At 40.1% G+C, this 24,446-nt stretch overlaps 2 protein-coding genes across 5 annotated transcripts in view; both read right to left on the reverse strand.

Annotated features, from left to right (window-relative positions):
- prrg3 (proline rich and Gla domain 3) overlaps positions 1–9,136 on the reverse strand; it is a 79,132-nt gene extending 69,996 nt beyond the window's left edge. The window contains exon 1 of the mRNA XM_080187688.1: positions 8,708–9,136. The gene's annotated coding sequence lies outside the window, so the exon portion shown is untranslated. The remainder of the gene's footprint in view (positions 1–8,707) is intronic.
- A 7,599-nt stretch (positions 9,137–16,735) lies between these two features.
- The window catches only part of pla2g12a (phospholipase A2, group XIIA), a 38,646-nt gene continuing 30,935 nt past the window's right edge, over positions 16,736–24,446 (reverse strand). For all 4 annotated transcript variants that reach the window (XM_080187690.1, XM_080187691.1, XM_080187693.1 and 1 more), the window contains exon 5: positions 16,736–23,843. In XM_080187690.1, coding sequence (XP_080043816.1) covers positions 23,725–23,843 — 119 coding nt within the window. In that variant the 3' untranslated portion in view covers positions 16,736–23,724. The remainder of the gene's footprint in view (positions 23,844–24,446) is intronic.

Raw genomic sequence — 24,446 nt, forward strand, 5'->3', positions numbered from 1 at the left:
AGGCTAAGGAAATTTGGCACGTCCACAACGACCCTCACCAATTTTTACAGATGCACCGTAGAAAGCATTCTTTCTGGATGTATCACACCTTGGTATGGCTCCTGCTCTGACCAAGACTTCAAGAAACTACAATGGGTTGTGAACATAGCCCAGTCCATCACACAAACCAGCCTATCTATTGACTCCATCTACACTTCCCACTGCCTCAGAAAAGCAGCCAGCATAATCAAGGACCCATGCGTACTGACTCAAAAACAGCTTCTTCCCTGCTGCCATCAACCTTTTGAATGGACCTACCACATATTAAGCTGATCTTTCTCTGCATCCGATGACTGCAACACTATATTCTGCACCCTCTCCTTTCCTTCTCTCCTACATACTCTCCAAGGAAAGAGGGAGGCAAGCTGTCTCATAGTGCCAAGGACGCAGGTTCTATTCCCAGCTTGAGTCACTGTCTGTGCGGAGTTTGCACATTCTCCATGTCTGAGTGAGTTTATAATGTTGAAGCAGGCTTGCTGCAAGGCCCTCCAACAAACACATTGCTAAGAAAAAGAACAAATAGCTTGTGAACACTACCTGAATGGCCTTATCAGCAAAATGTATGAAAGCTGCCAATAATTATTGATCTCTAGCCCAATTGTATTAACATCTTCAGGAGAGAATATAAGATTGAAAAACAATACAATCAAAACAATTTCTGCAGCACATTTGTTACATAAGAACATAAGAAATAGGAGCAGGAGTAGGCCATATAGCCCTTCGAGTCTGCCCCGCCATTCAATAAGATCATGGCTGATCTGTCGTGGCTCAGTTCCACATTCCCGCCCTCTCCCCATAACCCTTAATCCCCTCTCTTATCAAAAACCCATCAACCCGCGTCTTAAAAATATTTAGTGAGGTAGCCTCCACCACTTCAACGGGCAGAGAATTCCAGAGATTCACCACCCTTTGAGTGAAGAAGTTCTTCCTCAACTCCGTTCTAAACCGCACCCCCCCTTTATCTTGAGGCTGTGCCCCCTAGTCCTACTGTCCTTTCTGAGCGGGAAGAGTCTCTCCACCTCTATCCTATCCATCCTATTCATCATCTTATACTCATGACCTCAGATGTATAGATGAGGAGAGCAGTAGTCAAATACTTCCCAAAGGCAGTCATAAAGAAGCAAGAGAATCAGTATCTCACCCTTATTTCATTAATATCATATGCACACGTTTGAGAGCAGGTTAGCTTCCAGCTTACGGGACAGTGAAACCTAAGTTAATCAAATAGAACTGGTAAAAAAAAATACCATTTTAAAACTTCTAACTTTTTTTAAAAATACAGACACTTGTTAGAATGAAGAATCTTAAACACATGAGGTATTATACTGTCCTTCACAACGGTTGTGCACTATCCATTCTCAATTCATTAAAACTTTTCTCATTTTGATGTTCTATATCTCTTTATCGAATATGACCCAAGGAAGAACTAACTAGTTATTGGCAAAGATGCAGATTTAGACCCTGGGAGCTTTTATAGGATCTGCTAACATTGGGAAAATTAACTTTTATTTTTGTAATGTTGTGGTTTGTTTTGTTTAAAAAATGTTGTTGATTGTTTTAGAATGTTGTGGCTTGACTCAGCTGCCGTGGTGAAAGTGACAGCTGTGAAAACGTGAGTAGAGTTGTTAGAGCAGGTTGTTGGATGTGAATTGGGAGAAGCTTGCTCAGTGAGATGGAAGTTCTTAATAGAAAGACGCCTTTTTTTCAGCTTTGTAGTTACATAGCATCAACTAGGCAGGAAAAAACCTCAAGGAAGTGCTGTGTAAATGTAATGATGTTGAGTTAATAAAGCATGACCAAGCTATACACTCCGAGCATCCTCCTCACTTGCGTGCTTATGTTCTTAAAGTGATGGGCAAGATAACAATCATGCAGGCTGCTTTGTCCTGGATGGTGATGGTGAATTTTGCTGGAGCAGTATTAATCAAAGCAATTAGAGTATTACAGCAGACTTCTTATTTGTGTGTATAGACAATAGAATAGTTCTGGGTAGTGAGGAGATGAGTCTTTCTTCACTCAATATCCAACCTATGGCCTGTTCTTAAAACCACAATATGTATATAGCAGGTTCAATTAAGTTGCAAGTCAATAATGACCCACCAACTCCCATCCTCTCCCCAGAATGCTAATAGTGTGGCGGATTCAGCAATTGTAATATCATTGAATATCAAGGAGAGGTGGTTTGTGTAGATCATTTACTACTTTTGCTCAAGACTTGCTGAATGCAGGTACAGACTGAGGAGTTGTGAACCAAGTTGAAAACTGCAATCAGTGAAATTCCAACTTCTGACATTATAATGGAGGGAAAGCCATAGATGAAGCACCTATAGAAAGTTGGGCTGAGAACAGTACTTTGAGGAATTACAGCAATGATATCCTGAAGTTGAGATGGTCAGCTACCAACAATTACAACCATTATCCTTTGTGCTAAGCATGACTCCAGCCAGTAGAAACTTTTCTCCTGATTCCCACTGACTTTAAATTTACCACGGCTCCTTGTTGTCACACTGAGTTTGGCCCATCTTTCGACCAAATCTGTAATGCAGTTTGCAGGCAGTCATGGCAGAACTCAAACTGAGCATTAGTGAGCAGGTTATTGGTGAGTAACTGCTGCTTAATAGTACTCTCGATGTCACCTTCCATCATTTTGTTGATAGGCAATATTTGGCTGGCATGGATTTGTTCTGCTTTTCATGGACAAGATATACCTGGACAATGTCACTTTAATGAATAGATGCAAGTGTTGTAGCTTAATCTGAGGCACAGCTGGTGTCATCAACACTACTTATTGCTGGATGTTTTCAGGGACCACAGCCATTGCTGTATCCAAAGCATTCACTCATTTCTTGATAACGATGTAGCGCGAATTGAATTTGCTGAAGACTGCCTTCTGCGTTAGTGGGGAACTTACAAGGAGACCAGGATATATCATCCATTCTGCGCTTCTGACTGAGGAGCATTGCAAATGCCTCAGCCTTTTGCATCCTTCAGCTGGGTTCTGCCATTACTGAAGACTTGTCTTGTTAAAAAAAATCCACCCTTGACATAATTGACACAATACAGAATCAGAGCTATACAATAAAAGGAGGAGAAATCCAATCTTGCCAAGTTTTGCTTCATCAGTCTACTTGCTACAACCAAGTGATGGAAGACGTCATTGATAGTAAAATCCAGCAATTTGATTTTACTGATTCTCTGATGCTGAATTTGAGCTCTGCTAGGACAATTTGGCTCAAGACCTCATTACAATCAAAACAATGGACAAAGGAGCTAAATTCTAGAGTTGAAGCAAGCATGATTTCCCTTGACATCAAGGCAGCATTTGACCAAGTATGGCATGAAGGAGACCAAGCAAAACTGAAGTCAATAGAAATCGACGGAAGTTTCGACTGGTTGGAGTCAATACAAAATACACAAAAGACAATGGTTGTAATTGCTGGAAGCTGATCACTGCAGCTCCAGAACATCCTTGCAAGGGTTCTTCAGGGCAGGGTTCTCAGGCCAACGATCTTCAACCGCTTCACCAATAACCTTCCCTCTATCATAAAGTGGGGATGTTTGCTGCTAATTGAAATGTTCAGTTCCATTCACAATTCCTCAGATATTGAAGCAGTTTGTGTCCTTATACAGAAAGGCCCGAACAAATTCAGTTTGGGGCTGAATTGGCGAGCAACATCTGCACCACACCAGTGCCAGACAATGACGTTTTCACCACCTCCTCTTGACATTCTACAACATTGGTTCTTTGAAGAGTTGTCAAATTAGTCACACTGCACTGATATTTCCCCATAATCCTTCAATTATCTCCTTTCCAGATATCCAAATCACTTTTGAAAATTACTATTGAATCTGGTCCCACTACCCTCTCAGATAGTGCATTGCAGATCACCTTAATTTACTACATTAAAGAAATTTCTTCTTTTCCCCACCCTACCCGCCTTTTATGACCAATCATCTTAAATATATGTCCTCTGGTTGCCAACCTCACTTTAAAAAGCTTTCTTTGTCTTGATGACTAAATAGGGGATAAATCACAGTGGGGCTTCTTTCTACTCTGAGTAAGTCCCGTTTATTTAAAAATTTGGAAACTAAACCCAGACTGTCTATTCCTCCAAATAGCTGACCTATAGACTTATGATTGGGGTAGAATTCTAATCATAACAACACATGCCACCAAGCAAAGACATTCACTTTTCTAATTTGCCACTAGACTGTAGGTCAGTAATGGATAATAATCAGTGCAGTCCGAAGGACAAATGGAGCTACATTGCGCCCTGGAAAACAAATGCAATAAAAAGCAAACCAATATATGTTTATCAAACATACAACTCTATGACCTAACAAACAAATACTGCATTTCAAATCAAAAACAAAAGCCAGTGAGCCCCTGATTTCTAAAATTGCACTATTTATCATGCATTGCCACTTCTCAGTTTTCCTTGCAGAATGCAGCATTTCACACTTCTCCATCTAATTCCACCAGTCATCAGTGCACTCTTTTGGTTTACTATTTTCCTCACTGTTCACTGTGCTAAATTTTGAACCATCTGCAAATTTCCAAATTTCCAAATTGTGCCTTGTACCTTCCCATCATCTAAGAGAAGACTTGCTAAAGATGTTAAAAATCATGAAGAGGTAAAATAGAATGAAGAAAATGAAACTATTTCCAATGGCTTAAGGGTCAATAACCAGTTTAAGTGACTGGCAAAAGAACCAGAGGCATAATTAAGATTTGAAATACATTGCTTGTTAGTGTGGTGGATACAAATATAAAGATAGTCTTCAAAAGGAAATTGAATAAATAGTTGAGGGAGAAAAGATTGCTGGGATAAGAGGAAAGAACAGGAGTGTGGGACTAATTGGAATGCTCTTCAGCCAAAATAATTGGTCAAATTATCTTTGTCTGTGCTGTATATTCTATGATTTCATATAAGCTGACCTAAGGAATCTAACTAAATTTTCCTAGTCTTAAACTTGCACACTAATTCATATTGAATCTTCACAACTCCTTGTGCTTCATGCGAGGCATGCATTTAATGAGTAATGGCAGATAATTTGGCTTTGAAAGGAGGAAAATGGCATCATGGCCAAGTCCAATCGTAACCTCACCACGATCTACACTTTCTAGCAGAACTCAATGAATACTTATCAGGAGAGAGAAAGTCATAAGTTGCAACTAATTGTGCAAAGCCAAGGTGAGCAGCATGTGTATGCTACTCAAAGCACAGGGTGGGGGCAGGGGGGTGGTGGATGGATGGATAGTACTTAAATTTTCTGTGCTCCATTAAACTCGTCCAACCCAATCCCTTAAAACTAAATAACATTCCTCGACTTCATACTTGGAGCATCATGCATCTTTTCCTTTCCGAAGAAATTGATTCTCCTTATCACTGACCGCCCTTTTAAACTGCTCTGATGTCCTGCTCTTACTCTGATGGGAAAGATTCATCGGCTTTGCTTCAATTTCCACCATTTTCTCAGTTTCTCATGGACCATCGCGGAGTCTTTCCTTCCCTTCCTTGACCTCTGTCTCCAATTTTGGCGATAGAATATCATCTAATATTCAGTATTAGCCCACCGACTTCCACAGTTACCTCATCTACAGTTTCTTATACCATACATGCTATAAAGATTCCATTCCATTCTCCCAGTTCCTTGGTCTCTGCCGCATTGTTTTGCTGATGCAATCTTCTACAACAGCATGTCTGAGATATATCTTTTCTTTCTCCTGCAACCCAGGGTATTCCCACACTGTGGTTTACAAGACCTTGGTCACGTCTACCACATTTCCTGTACTTCTGATCTCATGCATTCCCTTCCCTCACAGAGCCATGACACGGTGTCCCTTGTCCTTGCTCTCCACTCCACTAACCTCTACATGCCATGTCCACCACCAAACATATCTTTCCTCCCTCTCCCTTCCTGCATTCTGAAGGACCATTCCCTCTGTGGAACCCTGGTTCACTCCTCTGTCACTCTCAACATTGTGTCTCCATCTCCTGGAATCTTTCCATGTAAATACAGATGTAACACCTCCCCTTACCATGCAAAGCCCTAAATACCCCTTCTAAGTGAAGCAGTGATTCATGTGTACTTCTTTCAACCTGGTATACTGTATTCATTGATCCAAATGTGGTGTTATTTTTTATACAGGGGAGACCAAGCACAGAAACAGTGATCACTTTGCGGAACACTTCCATTCAGTCGGCAACCATGGCCCCGAGTTTCCACTTGTCAGTTTAATTCTTCATCTTGCTCTCTTGCTGGCATTTCTGTCCTCAGCCCACTGCACTTTTCTAGTTAAGCTCAACACAAGCATGAGGATCAGCACCTCATCTTCTACAGCCTTCAAAACTCAATATTAAACTCAACAATTTTAGTCCATAATCTGTACTCCATTTTGTTTCCTTTCCTTTGGTCAGGAGCACAACTACTTTAGGCACATATTTTGTTCCTTTTCTTTTGGTCCTGGAAAATTAACTTTTCAGTCATTCAATCTCTCCTGAATTTCAGCCTATTCTACTCAGGCTCTTCCTTTTATCTTTGTCCCATGCTCATTCACATCTCGAAATTTTCCCTGTTCTGGTGAAAGGTCACAAACCTGACATGTTAAGTCTGTTTCTCTCCACATTTGTTGCCATTACCTGTTGAGTGTTTCCAGCATTTTCTGATTTCTATTTACTCATTGTACGGCTTCATGAGACCAGAAAGTTATCAATAACATCCTATGTAAAGGCAGAATGCTTTTTCTACATCCTTTCCTTGCCTTTCTACATGGTTACTATTTTATTAGTCACATCTCCATCTCTTGCTTTCATTCTTACCTGTACCAGTGTGCTCAACATTGCATCTTATTAACTTTTTCCTTTATGCCTGCACTGTTCCTTCCAGCATCAGTTTTATCCTCGGCCCCCCTCCTGTACCATAACTACATTCTCCACTTGACAAAATAATTACAAACATAGGGTCACCTTTCATGTGTGTCAATGGCACTCAGTTGTACATTGGCAATCCTATCTAAACTATTTCCTTGTTATCCAATGGTTTCTTCCAAATTCTAACTGGGCCAGGATTTTCTTCAGCCCAAAACTGCATCATCCTGCTCGGTTACTGCAAGAAATGTTATCCCTCAAGCACTGATTTCATCTGATTTCGCTGCTTGTTCTGATTAAATACAAATGTTTACAAGGGTTCTCTAGGTCCTCATCAATTCCAAGCTGAACTTTGCTTCAGAACTCATATGTAGACTATCACCAAGATAGACTTTCACCTCATGAAGTTTATGCTTCTATACCCCTCCCAAACTTAGTCATTATGCAATTAACATCCCAACTGTTTGATTCCCTTAGTACTCACCTTTCCTTCAAATCCAAATCTACACAAACCATGAGTACCTTTAAAGAATTTCCTGCGCACTCATTCTGAAAAGTTTCTACTCCCTTACTATTCTCTAAAGTATGACAAATCCCTTGTGTTCATCTTCAAATCTATGCACCCTACCCACCTACTTAAGCCATAGACCCTACAGTTCATGTTGTACATCCACAATTTTGGTCTACCATTGATCTCTCCCCCCTACCCTGCTCCACCACTATCAGTAATGCAGTCACTGAATTTTTGAACTTCAGACCTCTTCTTAAATGTTTTCTCTTTGTTACATCCCTTCCCATATTCAAAGGTTTTCTCAATACTTCTGTCTCAGACTTTTCCTTTGGTCATCTCCCTTACTTCCTACTTGGTCTTCAGAATTCTCCCTAAAAGGTGTTGTATAATTGTATATTTTAACTTTTAAGTGTGAAATATTTGTTTATGATTGCTTTAAGTTGGGCCTGCTCTCTGGAGTGACTACTCCATCTTCTAGGCATTTGGAGATCTTCCTATTCAGTCCCCTACCTATCTCTTCACTGAACACGTCAATCTTCACGTCTGCAGTTACATATAAATACAAACCACCTTCAGAGAAGGTTCACATTAAGAAAGGAATGAGACAATAATCTCACAGCAATCAATTTTCATTTCTTGTTCAAACACATAACTTGAAATATACACACACAATTATATTTAATACACAATTTGGAAAAAAGTCCATTAAACCTTACAATGCTTTATGTAACTTAATACTGTAGCTCATTCTGTTGGAGCAATAGTTTCAGTGTCACAACACTCGCGAACAGCCAGTTACTCTACGAAAATAAAAAAAGCCACGCAAATCATTATTTTAAAGACGGTACTGACAAACCTTGTCTGTAACACCACACGAGTCAGCCCATTAAATGCAAATAACCATCCCAGAAAATGGAAAGAGAATCTAAAATTCGGAAGGGATGGTGTTTTACTTAAGAGTTGCTTATTAACAAGGTTTATATACATATATATGTTTTTAGTTTGCTTTTAGACAATACTGGCTTAGTCAAATGAGATTACTGAAGGCATCTGATCATTTCACCCTTAAATATCCCAGGGGGGTTTCCATGGAAACCAGAATGTGAGGGTGGAAAGGAAAAGGTACCAAGTGAGTGATGTTGCAGCAAAAAAAACCATCAGGACAAGAACAGAGACACCTTGGAAAGCCACTTAGCTGCGACATTAAAAGGTTTCAGAGATAAATAAAATCGCCTTTAGACTTTCATTAATGAAGACAAAAGAGGGAGACATAGACAGGACGTACCTCACACGTCACGCTCCAAGCAAACTCCGCACCACAGCCACGGCCCCGTTCAACCCAACCTGCTGCTGCTGCTGGACACGCCCCGCCTGCCCTGACTGACAGCGGCCTTAGCCATTCACACGTCTAGTGCCAGGCCCGTCTTCCTATCGTTGAAGAGCACAGAGTGGGCTTGGATCAAGTTCGGTTTCCTCACGCCCCCCGCCGCCGCTTTTCCTCCACTATCTCCTCACGCTCCTGTCCCTATTGTGGAGTTGTAGTTTTCTCCCCCTCCCGCCCGCACTGTTTTGTTTATTTATAGTCAGGAAGCAGGCTGCAGCTCTCTGAGGGTTGGAGCTGTCGTGTGCGCGTTATCTGGTGGCGGCCACGCCTTAAAGCGAGATTACATCTTCCAGAATGCCGAGACGCGGCCCCCCTGTGGATCGGGTCGGGTCGTCCTGTCCTCCCCCTTCCATCCGCAGCCCCGCTCCTGTCACTGGAACCGCACCAGTTTGCGCTGCACGAAATAGGAATGCAACGCCCACGCAGTCCTTAGTATCCCAGGAAACAGCTGCTCACTGGCACGCTGACACATCACGACTTTATAAAACTTGGACCAAATGTTATGCTTTCTGACATGGTCCACTTAATTCAATTGTATAAAATTGTCATTGAAAAGGCACCATTTCTGACAGCTATTTAAAAATTTTCAAATCAATCAATTTCGTGAGCATAGTTAATGGTATACAGTGTGGTGTGAAGTCGAATTCGTTTAGGGAAAAAAACTAACCAGCCTTTATGTCAGGAAAATATTTAGTCTACAAGGAATATTTTTCACACCTTTGTTGTTAGTCTGAATGGCGATCGTAGACATGTGCACGCCTTGACTAAAGATTGGAGGGACAGAAAGAAGAGAACATTTTAAAAAATCGTTGTCGCTTTGTTGAGGGAAAGGGAACTTTGCACTTTCATCCACCCTTCTAACCTTGTTGGAAATTCATCTCAGTCAAATATGACAACAAGGTTGTGAACAGTCTGTTCATTCTCAGAGAGTTGTTCAGAGGTGGAATGGAGTTGGTAGCCAGAAAAAATTTGGACTGAAGACCATGGCTGGAATTTTCCAGCCGTTCACATCGGCAAGATCTTCCGGTCCTGCCAACGGCGCACTCCAGGTTTCCCAGTGGTAAGGGGTACATTAAACATGAAATCCCATTGATAACAGCAGAATCAAAAGATCCACTACCCCAGCCAATGACCGGCTACCTCAAAACACGCGCTGGGTTATGTGGAAAATCCCAACCCATGTCTCCAGTCTTCCCTATACAATTGGAGAACATTTCTGCCTGTCCAGTACTGGATGTCATATAACCAGTCAGAACTTGAGAATGCCAGGCAGAGGAAAACCTGGCGCTAAACGACTCACTGTTTGAAGTGATGAGATTTGTAGAGATTTAGAAGCCAAAGAGTCACCATGAGAAGTCAGGTTGATAATTCTCAAAAGACAGTGAAGGAACTTTCAAGGACCACTGGAAGACTATGAACATGTTGAATAGCTAAAAGAAGTTTGGGATTATACTTCCAAGATTATGTATCTGCTCAGATTGTGGCATATAGACATGCTGTGGGTTTTGATTGTGTTAATTTCTTAATGGAGAAATTAATTTTTCTGTAATTTAGAAAATGGGCTGCCTACCAAATAACATAAGTGTGTTGATTTTAGGTTTTTTTGCAGTAAAAGTCTTAAAATATGAAATCCTGTCATAATTCTTTTCATTGGTCACTGGAAAATGCATATCTTCAAAAATTGTTGATCTCTACAGTCAATGATATAATTATTTCCAGAAGCAGTTAACAATTTCATATTACTTAGCTATTCTAAAAATGAACATTATAAAAGTATGTTATAAAACAATTCTGTGAACCTGAGCAGGACTACTTAAGTCCTATAGCAAATATAATGCTATATAAATATATATAATAATATAGTATAATGATTATGTTCAAATTGACTTAAAAAACAATGTCTGGAGACATTCAGCAGGGATACACTGACTGTCAATAACACTCCGGTTATTATAATTTAATTTTCATATCAACTGGACATTTCAAATTGGTAAGACCATCTCTTTAGATAAATTTGTAGAAATCTTTGTCAGCAGTTTCCTGGAACAATACATTGTGGAACCAACTAAGGATAAGTCTATTTTAGATCTTGTATTGTGTAACAAGGCAACTTAATTAGTAATCTCATAGTAAAAGATTTTCTGGAGAAAAAGTGAATATAATACCAGATAAAGTTTAAAAGCAACATACTCCAGTCCCGAAAAGGAATCTTAAACTTAAAGTCAATTCTGTAGTTACGTTGGGAGTGCTGGTTAAAATTGATTGGACAAAATAGATTAAAAGGTTTGGTAAATTAGCAGTGGGAAACATTTAGAAAATGATTCACAATGTTCAATAAAAATATATTAAGGACATCTGTGCTTGGAAAAGCCTGTATTTTATCTCGTGTGATTCTCTTTAAGAGCAGATTGGGGAGTATTTTTATAGTGGGTTAGTTGGGTTTCTGATTTTGGTAGTTCTGAAGACTGGGAATTTGTGCAAAGAATAAACAAGGTAGGTTACCTCTGTTTGGAAAAGTTTGGCAGTCTTTGAACAGATCCTGGTGTTGAATCAGGTCTCTGAAAAGTAGAGGAAAGACTGAACTTTGTGTTATGTGGTTGGAAAGTGCAGAACTCTGAAGACAGAAAGAATGAGGAATTGTGGATTGGTGCATTACCATTGTTGCTGTTGAAGTGATTCCAGAGCCTAATAGAATGTTTAAACGAGTCAGAGAAAGAGTTCTAGAATTCTAAAAGGAAAATTTGCAGAGATTGTGGATACAGTGGCTACGATTTTACACTATTTCCTAGACTTTGGAACAGTGCCAATGGTCTTGAAGTTAGCAAGTGTGACGCTGTTATTCGTGAAAGGAGAAAACCAAGAACTATAAAAGTACAAAGTAAAGTTTATTTATTTGTCACAAGTAAGACTTATATTAACACTGCAATGAAGTTACTGTGAAATTCTCCTAGTCGCCACAGTCTGGTGCCTGTTCAGTTCAATTCACCTAACCAGCACGTTTTTCAGACTGTGGGAGGAAACCAGAGCACCTAGAAAAAACCAGCACAGACACAGGGAGAACGTGCAAACTCCATACAGATAGTGAACCAAGCCAGGAATTGAACCCAGGTCCCTAGCATGTGAGGCAGCAGTACTAACCATTGTGCCACCCAGAGTAGTTAGTCTGACATCAGAGCAACATCAGATGCAGAGACAAGCCAACAGCACAGGTTCAATTCCTGTACCAGCTAAGGTTATTCACGAAGGCCCATTTTTTCAACCTTGCCTCTCCCCTGAATGTAGTGACCTCTTGTTAAATCACCAGTCACAGCCTATAGTCATCTGGGATTAGGGTAACTTTCCCTTTTATTCTAACATCAGTCACCAGAAAAATGCTGGAATCTATTATTGAGGTAATATTAACAATGCACTTTTAAAAAAATCAATATTGTATAATTAAAGTCAAGGTGATTTTAGGAAGAGCAATTATGTTTAACAAATTTGTTAGAAATTTTTGAGGATCCAATTAATATGTTAGATAAAGGGGAATTAGTAGACTTTAGTAAACTTTCATTAGTAAACTTTCATTTCTAAAAGCCATTTGATAAGGTGCCACAAAAAAGCTAATATAGAAGACTCATGAAGTTGGCAGTAACAGATTAACATGGATAATTGACTGGATAATGGACAGGAAGCTGAGAATAATGATAACTGGGCATTTTCAAATTGGCAGACTGCAACCAGTGGAGTACCACAAGGATCAATGTTGCATCTGCATTATTGTTACAAAAGTATTAATTTATTATTGTTATGTTTTAGGATTGCAACTTATGGTTTATAATATCACAGGAGACTGGTTTCAAACATGGGATGGATGAAATAAGGCTTAGTCTGGATAGCTTATTAGACAGGCCTGGAGTAGGGACAAATCAAAGGGAAGTCCATGATATGTTAGTGAAGGCAATTGGAAAGGTGTTAAACAATGGGAGTCTTATTAACTATCTCTTGAGGAGATAGTCTGTCTTTGAGGGTTTAAAGTATCCATGTATTTGAACGTACCTAGTAAACAAAGTAATGTCTTAAAGTATCCATGTACTTTTCAGATCATAGGACAGGTTTAAAAGTCAATTTATTGGGGCTAGGAACGTTCTTTTGTACTAATATATAACTTCTGTTTTGACCGTGAGGCAATCAGCCTGGAAGCAGTCAACTTGCAACACAGTCTGCGTCTAGTGCAGCTTGGAGAAGGCAGAGAGAGAGAGAGAGTCTACCAGCAGCAAGAACAAGTAGCAGACAATGGAATCAGGAACTAGGGTTGGTCATGATTTGGAATCAGTACACAAGGATGTAAATGAGGCCCATGCTCAGATTGGGGAAATCCTAATTAATGGTGTTAAATGGGGGGGGGGCGATCTTAACAAAAAAATTCTAAGTGCCAAACGAGATTGGAAATGGGAGAGAATTGTGCCCATTGTTTCAGTGAGCCTTCAGACACATACCACTTACCGCAAAAGGGGAAAAATGCAATGCACACCAGAACAGGGAGTGGGTGGAACCCAGCTTGCAGGTGCAGCAGGTGGTCAGGAAGGCTAATGGGATGCTGGCCTTCATAGCGAGGGGGATTGAATATAAAAGTAGGGAGGTCTTGCTGCGGCTGTATAGGGCATTGGTGAGGCCACAGCTGGAGTACTGTGTGCAGTTTTGGGCGCCGTACTTACGCAAGGATATTTTGGCCTTGGAGGGAGTGCAGACGAGTTTTACTAGGCTGATGCCGGAGTTGAGGGGGTTGAGCTATGAGGAGAGGCTGAATAAACTAGGCTTGTACTCGTTAGAGTTTAGAAGAATGAGGGGAGATCTCATTGAGACATATAAGATGATGAATGGGATGGATAGGATAGAGGTGGAGAGACTCTTCCCGCTCAGAAAGGATAGTAGGACTAGGGGGCACAGCCTCAAGATAAAGGGGGGGCGGTTTAGAATGGAGTTGAGGAGGAACTTCTTCACTCAAAGGGTGGTGAATCTCTGGAATTCTCTGCCCGTTGAAGTGGTGGAGGCTGCCTCGCTAAATATATTTAAGACGCGGGTTGATGGGTTTTTGATAAGAGAGGGGATTAAGGGTTATGGGGAGAGGGCAGGAATGTGGAACTGAGCCACGACAGATCAGCCATGATCTTATTGAATGGCGGGGCAGGCTCGAAGGGCTATATGGCCTACTCCTGCTCCTATTTCTTATGTTCTTATGTTTTTCACAGATAGAGGATGCTATTGCGCATGCACAGATCTCAGTGTTGTGTGTGAAGTGTACATAGAACACTGAAGATCAGCCAATCACCCCACCTCCCCTAGAGATTGTTATGCAACACTCTGCCGATCATGGCCCCTTTGGTTGATCTCCCTTCCCCACCACCATACCCCTCTCTAGATATCACCTTGATACACTTCCATCCCCAGCTGATTGCTGCCCTGATACCTGCTCCCTGCCCCCGTCCCACCCCAATACCTCTGGCCGATCGTTGCCCCAGGTAATCCCCGATTGCAGAGTGTACAGTTCCCCTAGCCTGTCCCTCCCTTTAGGCCCTGCTGTTTGGCACTGCCTGGTGGTCACTGCCAAGTTGGCATTGTTGGGGACCATACATGATCCTCACTGGTGAGGACGTCTACCAGCGAAGCTGTTAAGGTAAGTGAACCTGAACAATTAATCCCGGGCTGACTAATAATATTGAAATGAATATTTAAATCACACTGGCAATCCAGGGCCGGTTAGATCACGAGAGGTGAGAAACTGGGCGCAAACCCAGTTTTTCACCTCTCTCACAATATCACCGGCTCACTATGCCAGTCAACTGGTGTGACAGGCCGGTAGGTTCACCCTCAAAGTCTCTAAGTAGGGCTGGAGGATTTGCCTGGCCAGATGCTAATGGGAGAATATATAGGAAACCTGTCACCTTGGAAGAGCTTTGCTCTTATTCTTTCACTTGAGGTGAGTGTCATTGGCTAGGCCAGAATTTGTTGCCTATACCTAACAGCCCTTGAGGAAGTGGTGGTGAGCTGCATTCTTAAATCGTTGCATTCAAAGTTGTTAGTACACCAACAATGCTATAATGAAGGGAGTTCCAGGACTTTGGCCCAGCAAAAGTGATAGAATGGTGATATAGATCCAAGTCAAGATGATGTGTGTCTTGGAGAGGAACATGCACCTACTGCTCTTGGCTGCCTAGGTGGTAGTCGTTGGTTTGGAAAGTGCTGTTGAAGGAACTTTGATGAGTCACTGTATTGCAGCTTGCATGTTTGCCACTGTGCTTTGGCAGTGGGAAGAGTGAATGTTTAAAGTGGTGGATGGGATGCCAATCAAACAGGCTGGTTTGCTCTGAATGAGAATTCTTGAGTGTTGGAGCTCCATGGATCATGGCAAATGGTGAGTATTCCATCACACTCTTGTTTTGTACATGGTGGACAGGCTTTGGGTGTCTGGAGATAAGCTACCATAGAATTCCCAGCCTCTGATCTGTTCTTGAAGCCACAAGAATTAGATAGTTCAGCTCAGTTACTGGTCATTGGCAAGCCCCAGGATGTTGATAGTGAGGGATTCAGTGATATTCAGTGAATATCAAAGGGAGATGATTAGATTCTCACTTGTTGGAATTGGTCATTGGCTGGCATTTGTGTGACATGAATATCAGTTATAATTATCATCCCAAGCCTAAATATTGTCCTGATCTTGCTGCATATGGACATAGATTACTTCAATATCTGAGAAGTCACAAATGATATTGATCATTGTGTAATCACCAGCAAACATCTCCACTTGCTGACTACAAAGCTAGGTGGGAATGTAAACTGAGGACACAAAGAGGTTGCAAAGAAATGGTGAAGATATTCATTTTGATAGTTAGAACAGAAAAGATGTGCAACACCTAAATACTCATGGTTAAAGAGATTTGGATGTACTTGTACATTCAGCATACAGATACAGCAACCAATTAGGAAGGCCAATGACAGGCTGTCTATATTGCAAGGGATTGAAGTATGAGAATATGGAGGCCTTATACAGACTTTTGGTGAGACCACACCTGGAGTACTGTGTGCAGTTTTGGTCTCTGTATTTAAGATATACTTACATTAGAGGTGGTACAGTGAAAGTTCACAAGATAGGATCCTCTCCTCCTAGGAACCAATGTTAAGAGGCTGGGTAAATTGGGCCAATTCACTCCGAAGTTTAGGAAAATGAGAGGTGATCATTGAAACATACAACATTCTGAAGGGGGCATGACAGCGAGACACATGTTGTTTCCCCCAACTGGAAAATCTAGAAGACGAAGATGGAAGTTTGCACGTTCTCCCCTTGTGTACATGGGTTTTTTTTCTGGATGCTCTAGTTTCTTCCAAAGATTGCAGGTTAGGTTGACTGGCTATGCTAAATTGCACCTTAGTGTCCCAGGATGTGTGGGTTATGGGTATCAGTGGGGTAAATATGTGGGGTTATAGGGAAAGGGCCTGGGCAGAATGCTTTAATCAGAGGGTTGGTGCAGACTCAATAGGCAGAATGGCCTCCTTCTGCACTGTAGGGATTCTATGATTCACAGTTTGTCATGTTGTATTCCATCTGCTATGTTCTTGCCCACTCACCCAACCTGTCTCTATCACTCTGCGCATTCTCTTCACTGCTTTCTTTTCCACCTAACTCTGTATCACTAACTTGGATATGTTATACTCAGTCTCCTCCTCCTCCAAGTCATCAATATAAATTGCAAACAGCTAAAGCACAAGTATTTATCTTTCCAGTACCTCATGAGTTACAACCATGGTCCCTTGCATCATGTTGTGAATTACTTTTCGTCCTTATTTCTGATTTTAAGTAATTAAGCCTCATACAATTAAGAATGTGTTTTATTTTGAAGCCTGTTTAATGACACTGAGAAGTCTCACAACACCAGGTTAAAGTCCAACAGGTTTATTTGGTAGCACAAGCCACAAGCTTTTGGAGGACTGCTCCTTCATCAAGTGAGTGGGAGTCGTGTTCACAAACAGGGCATATAAAGACACAAACTCAATTTACAAGATAATTTACATTATTGTCTGCTTTCCCCATTCTTTCATGCCATGAACAGATGTTGGCTTGTTGCATCCTTCCTCAATGTTGCCCCTGCAGTTAAATTTAGGAATCTCAACAGAGACAACAGATTGAACTGGGGAGCTTGTGTGCTGAATCATACTCAGAAGTGCATCTATTTACTGACCTTCTTACTCACTGTTAAACTTGATTTTCAGTTTGCTGGTAGTATAGTATTGATTGGTCTCAATTTACCACAAGAGTTCTTGAATTTTCTCTGTGGGAACGGCCACAATTAGAAATGCAATTTTTAAATTGCTTTAGATTCTGGCATTTTTTTGTTAACTTCAGGCACTATTAATAACAAGAGTTGCTGACACAAGCTTGATAAATCATAAACAAGCACAATTTATAAAACTAATTAAATTGATTTTTGAATTACTTGTAACAATTTGATAAAAGCATTTCTGAATATGAAATATCCTCTCAAAACATTTTAATGAATCATCTGTTAAGCTGTCTAGTGGGTAAACTCCTGCAACGGAAAAAGCTATTTGCATAAGCAAAACCAGAACTTGTTGAGAATTTATTCCCCAATAAAATGGTCCAAAAGATGAATCTTCCTTTTTTAAAAATTGTGTTTCATGCCTCAACATCAAACACAGTCCAAAATGACTTACCCAATAGGATTTTCCACATGGGGTATGCTGTATATTTAAACAAGACAGATTTGTTACTGAAAGATAGACAGAAAAAGCACTTAATGGGTAAATGTGGGATTATGCTGTGCTTGGCAACACAGTAAAAAACTGAAATGGGAATTTTTTTTAAAAAAAAAATCAAAGTTGAATAACATCAATTCTTTATCTTTTGGCTATTTCTATGCCAGCCTTCTGCCATTCTGAAATAGTATTAATATCAATTTCAGAGCTCAGGGAGAGTCAATTCTGTAGCTACTTTAGTGGAACAGATAATGCACTGCAAACAGTTCATCTTTAGTGCATCTGCTATGCAGTACTTCATAGGCCAGAAATTACTGGAAATGTAACAAGAAGTTTAATGCACACACCATTATTAGTGTGTAAACAACCCAGCAATTTCTGGTGAGGCAGAAATACCGTGTGTGTTGCAAATCAAATGTCTTGTCACAAATTGCTGGATGATTTGTACCACTACACCATTTACCTCATAAAAATGACAGTGTACCATCAAACTCCAACGATTTAAGAAAATGCTGCTCAAATTCACCACAGGAAGTTAATTATGATACTTCACATTTGTTTGGAAAAGTATCCTCTGAAGCTGAGGTGTTAAAGATTTGTATGTATACTAAAGTTATGCACCAGTTCAAGAAGGCAGCTCACCTTCTTAAGAGTATTTAGGGATGGGCGATAAACGTAGCCCAGCAAGCAAAGTCCACATCCTTTCAATTTTTTTCAAATGTTGGCTAAGCTTGAAGGACATTGTGAAGTAAGAGGTCAGGCCAAGGAACCAACAGAAGACTTCAATCCTGGAATCCATGGGAACGACAGGGAAAAACACACTGAATTTTGTGTTGTGTCATGCCTCGACTAATGAAGTGTTAAGCATTAGTCTTTATTATCCAATAAATCTTGTTAGTTTGCCTTCTAAATTAACGCTTGTCCTTTTTGTCAAAATGGTTGTTCCTCGATGAGAAGTTTCTTATTCTGGGGTTTAATATAGCCCTTGTGTATCCCTAAGCAAAGTTTTCATTTAATATCTTATCTATGCACAAATCCCCTTTTTGGACCTAATCAACCCCTCTCTAATTTTTAACCACTCTTTCACTAAATGAAAAGATTAAGGCTTATGTAATGCCACTGAACCTCTCCAGCCGAAAGACAACAATCTTTCTCTTTCAGTATCTGATTTGTCTCTAACATAACGCATTTCCTTCTCCATCTCTATTCTTTCTCTACTCTCAAATCTCATTGGTTAAGGAGGCAGTCTATTAATTCTATCATTCACCAAGCTGCCAGATGCCCCAACCTCATTACACCATTACCTGCTTACACGTCCAGGAATTTATAGTGCAAACATTTTCAGGCTAAAGGGAGAGAAGTAAAAATTAAATAAGACATCTTGTGAAATTATTGGAAAAGATTCTTAAGGACGGGATTTACTCACATTTGGAAACAAATGAACTTATTAGAGACTGACAACATGGTTTTGTGAAGGGGAGATAGTACCTCACTAACCTGATCGTGTTTTTTGAGGAAGTGACAAAGATGATAGATGACGGAAAGGCAGTTGATGCTACATACATGGACTTCAGTGGAGTCCTGGTACCTCATGTTAGACTGGTATGAAAGATGAAGTCACATGGGATCAGAGGAGAGCTGGCAAAATGGATACAGAACTGGTTTGGCCATAGATGACAGAATAGCAATAGAGGGGTGCTTTTCTGAATGGAAGGCTGTAACTAGCAGTGTTCCACAGGGATCAGTTCTGGGGCCTTTGTTGTTCGTATTAGATATATGGAGGAAAATGTAGCTGGTCTGATTAGTAAGTTCACAGATGAGACAAAGATTGGTGGAGTTATGGGTAGTGAAGAAGATTGTCAGAGGATACAGCAAGATATAGACTGGTTGGAGACTTGGGCGGAGCAATGGCAGATGGAGTTTAATCCAGATGAGTGTGAGGTAATGCATTTTGAAAGGTCCAGTGCATGTAGGAATTATACAGTAAAATGTAGAACCCTTAGGAGTATTGACAGGCAGAGAGATCTGGGCATACGGGTCCACCGATCACAAAGTGACAATGCAGGCGGACAAAGTAGTCAAGAACGCTTACAGCATGCTTCCTTCATCGGTCAGGGCATTGAGTATAAAAATTGGCAGGTCATACTGCAGCTGTATAGAACTTTAGTTAGGCCTCATTTGGAATACTGTGTACAAATCTGGTCACCACACTACCAGAAGAATGTGGATGCTTTGGAGAGTGTACAGAAGAGGTTTACCAGGATGTTGCTTGGTCTGGAGGATATTAACTATGAGGAGGGATTGGATAAGTTCGGTTTGTTCTCACTGGAACGACGGAGGTTGAAGGGTGACCTGATAGACGTTTACGAAACCATGAGTGGCATAGGCAGGGCAGATAGTCAGATGCTCTTTTCTACAATAGAAAAGTCAAGTACTAGGAGGACACAGGTTTAGGGTGCATGGGGAAAAGTTTTGAGGAGATGTGCGAGGCAAGTTTTTATTCACACTGAGGGTGGTGAATGTCTGGAGCATACTGCCAGGGGAGGTGGTGGGAACGGGTACAATAGTGGCATTTAAGGGGCATCTAGATGAATACATGAATAGGATGGGAATGGAAGGATACGGACTCCAAGTGCATGTGGTTTTAGTTTCGGCAGGCATCATGATTGGCACAGGCTTGGATGGCTGAAGGGCCTGTTTCTGTGCTGTACTGTTATTTGTTTGTTCTTTGTTCAGCAAACATTCAATTAGTGTTTTCACATTTGGTAAAACCAAATTGTGTAAAGGAAATGCACTCTAATATTGAGGCATGTACAGCAGAACAAACTGTACTGAGTAACCTAAACTCAGCTGGAACAACGTAGGAGGTTCCATAACTGGCTCAGAATCCCTCATAAAGCAATGAGGATAAAAATCTTCATAAGACATTGTGAGAAAATAATTTATGCAATTGATTCTAAGAAGTTGCTTCAAAAAAAAATTGCTTAAAAAACTTTCTTGGTATTAAACAAAAAGGTGTATTTTTGAACAAATTTATAAATGTTAATATCTGATACACAAAATAGAAATGCTACCATTTCAGAATTATATTTAAAGAACAATAAACACAAGTCTATTAATAAATTAAGTACATTCCTCATGACTATCAACATTTTTCCAAAAAACAATTTTATTTTCTACCCTCCATCCACCAATTGCCTCACCTTTGAGACCTGTCACAGGTTAGATGGTAGGTAAAATTAACTCTACATAAAACAAATGATGGGCTTTGATCACAAACTAAGAATAGCATTCTCTACTGCACAGGTGTTAAATTCCCATTTATTACACTAACTATCTTTATTGCCCAAATGGAATCACCAGTTTAGCATAAGTGGTTGTGAATTTATGGACAGTTTTAAGCTTTAAACCTAGGGCCAATGGAAACTGGGTTAAGATTGCCTGAGTTTCTGTCACAAAGGATACTTAGGGTGCGATCTTACCTGCTGATCCCGCAATGCTCCTGCTGCAATGATGCCAGAGAATTTGGCGGCCAGCTAAATCTCTGTTCACAGCAGCAGGATGGGAAACCCTGCCAGTGTGAATGCTGATAAGACTCTGGGCAGTTAAATGATTTTTACACTAGATTTAAACCCAAGTGCAAAAAGGAAAAGAATAGGGAGTGATCTAATATCAACACCCAATTCCAGAATTTTCAGTACCTACTAACCCTTTCCAGCCATCTTTGCTCCAAGACAGGACTTGGGCATGGGGACAGAGGGCAGACTTCAGTAAAGAAATATTTCATGCTGCACTTGAAAGTGGCAGGTTGAAATATCTATCAAAGTAACATGGCACATGTTCGAGACTAGTTAATTTTCTCTAAAGAACGTCAACTATAGCTCTTGGCTAACTTTAAGCAGCAAAGGGAAGAGAACATGCTTTTGGTGAGAAAGAAAGCCATTTGTTTGTGCAAGAGGGATTGGAGAGGGTGGTGCAATTTTTTAAATGCCGTAGTGTTCAATGAGATCTATTAACTCGGTCCACTAGATGGCTATTATGTGGTTCAGAATTAACACCAACAGTTTGGGTTTGATTCCCATTTCAGCTCAGATAGACTTGGGACCTGCTTCCTTGCCCTGTCCCAAGAATGAGAGAAAATGACAAACTATCACTGATAAAATCAGGAATGATTAAGCCACTGATCCCTTTACTTTCTTGAGTTTAGAAGATGACAAATGGTCTCATTCAAACGTACTAAATTCTTACAGGGCTCAACAGAGCAGATATAGGATGTTTCACCTGGCTGGGATGTATATAACCAGAGCACAGTCTCAGAATAAGGGGAAGGTCATTTAGGGCTGAGATGAGGAGGAATTTCTTCAGTCCAAGGGTAGTGAATCTTTGGAATTCTCTGCCCCAGAGAGGTGTGTGGAGGGTCAGTCATTCAGTATGTTCCAGAGTGTGATTGATAGATTCCTACATATTAAAAACATCAAGTGATACAGGAATAGTGCCTGAAAATGGTGCTGAAGTAGAAGATCAGCCATGATCTCATTAAAAGGTGGAGTGGGCTCAAAGGACTGAACAGCTTACTTGTGCACCTGTTTCTTATGTTCTTAAAAACTGCCAATCAAATAGCTTTGGGTGAAGCATCAGCAGACAGTGAGCCAAGGACCTGCTTTTGGGCAGAGTCAACACGGCACAAGAGCTCAATATTAAAAAGAAATAGTGCATCAGCTTGAATTAACTTTTAACAGGCCAAAAGGTGGAAAAAAATTACATTCTCTTGGTGATCTGGTGAAAATTCATCCCCCATCTATTAAGTGCTGATTTATCTGATTGCTGTTTGTGGGATATGACTGCATGCAAAAGTTGTTCCCATGTTTGCCTACATAAAAAGTGACTGCACTTCCAAAATAATTACTTGGTTGTGAAGTATTTTGGGATATCCCAAGAATGTGTGATATAAATCAAAGTTTAATACAAATCATTCATTAAAGAAACGAAAATTTAGACTTTCTCAATCTAGCAAAATTGTAATTACTACCTAGGGGCAAGAACCATGGGAACGGTTAGCAAGGTAGTTCTAAACTTGCACTCAATATGCAAACATACTAATTTCAGATAAAGTTTCCTTTAAGATTCATTTTTAGGAATTCTGATTTCCAGCAGTATATTCATCAGCATTTATTTGAGAATCTGGGCTGCTCAGCAATATCTATTCTTCCTACTGTCTCACTTCATGTCACATCTGGTTGGAATACTGGTTTTCAAATGCTTGGGATACCAAGCCAACACAGAAAATGCTGATAATTTCCAGCATATGTGGAGAGACAAAAATGGAGTTAACTTTCCGGGCTATAGGCCCAATTAACTCTCTTTTGTTTGCTATCTTCACAGCTGCTACCTGACAAGCTGAAAAAATATTTTCTGTTTCATTCCAGATTTCTAGTAGCCGCAGTACCAAGCCATGTTTGTTTGTTAGCCTGGTAACATACCCCTACTTACAAAAGGCAAAATACTGCCATGCTGGGAACTTGAAATGAAAGTACAAAATGTTGGAATTGCTCAGTGGGTCTGGCAGCATCTGTGGAGAGGAAAACAAAGCTATCATTTTGAGTTGAATATGACTCTTCAGAATCGTTAATCCTGTTTCTCTCCCTACTTGAATGATGTAAAGTGCATTTGAATCAAGGTTAACTGGATGTGAACTAAGTTCCCACTTAAAATACGTTAAATCAATCTGTTTGCAGTTTCTGCAGTTCTTTGGACACAAACGCTCTACTTTTTTTTTGACAGTGTCACTCAGTAACCTGCCACTGGGTGGTGCATAAGCATGGTTGGTTAACTCGCTATTGATTTTTCTTCCCCCATGGTTTGGCATGGGGGCTGACAGAAGAGCTCCATATCTGAACAGAAAGTGGAATTCAGCGTATGACCATGAGTCTATAATCTTTAAAAACATACTGTAGTGCACTGGGGCTTAGAACAACGTATCAGAAATGTACAACAATTCACATCTTAATTTATGTAAACAGTTAACAGAAAGAATATAGAACATTGTATGAAAAGCTTCAGAACAAATAATTTATGCTATTCCATAATTAAAAGTCCCTGGAGAAAACTGGAAATTTTCATAGAAAGGCATTTCTTCAATAAACAATTTGTTTTTCATAATCTTCACGTCAGAGGTCGATTTTTTCCTCATATGCACACTTGCATGAGGCCCCCTGACTGTCCAAATATGGTTTGCATCCCAAATGCATAACAGCATTGAAAAGTAATTCTACAGCATGATCACAAGCTACAAAAGAATAGAAACATAAAATTAGGCTTATTCCTTAGAAGCAATTAATATTAAATAAAAAGAACTGCTTTAAAATAGAAATAAGGACAGTAGATTTGGAATTCCTACTGTCAATGTGTGATCAGGATTTTAAATAATTTTATCTAATTACGGCTCAAAGTTCTCACATGGATTTGTTCACGACACAGCTTTCCAAATTTTAGCATGGCAATATAACTGGTTGGAAAACATTGTGCTGCATATTGTAATATCATAAAGAAAACAATACTCTGTCTTTTCACTTCAAAATTACTATACTACCCTTTGTAAAGCAAAAATTTTGATGCACTTGACCTCCATGCCATACTTCTGAAAATAACATTACATCCAGCCCACAAAACTGAATTACTTCAATATTAAGGATGTTTCTTTGAACTGGTCTTCTCATGATTGCTTTGTCTCTATCTGAAAACTGAGCACATTCCCATAAATTTAAGTTCAGTTGCAATTGTAAAATTAAGTATACATAGACTTTGGTGTACCTTACTAAATCAGACTCAGACATATGTTGTGTGAGACCTTTTCAACTTCATCACTATCTATAGAGACAACCATACTTTA

Source organism: Carcharhinus amblyrhynchos, chromosome 4 (assembly GCF_965287045.1).
Source record: "Carcharhinus amblyrhynchos chromosome 4, sCarAmb.v2.hapA, whole genome shotgun sequence".
NCBI classification, from domain to species: Eukaryota; Metazoa; Chordata; class Chondrichthyes; order Carcharhiniformes; family Carcharhinidae; genus Carcharhinus; species Carcharhinus amblyrhynchos.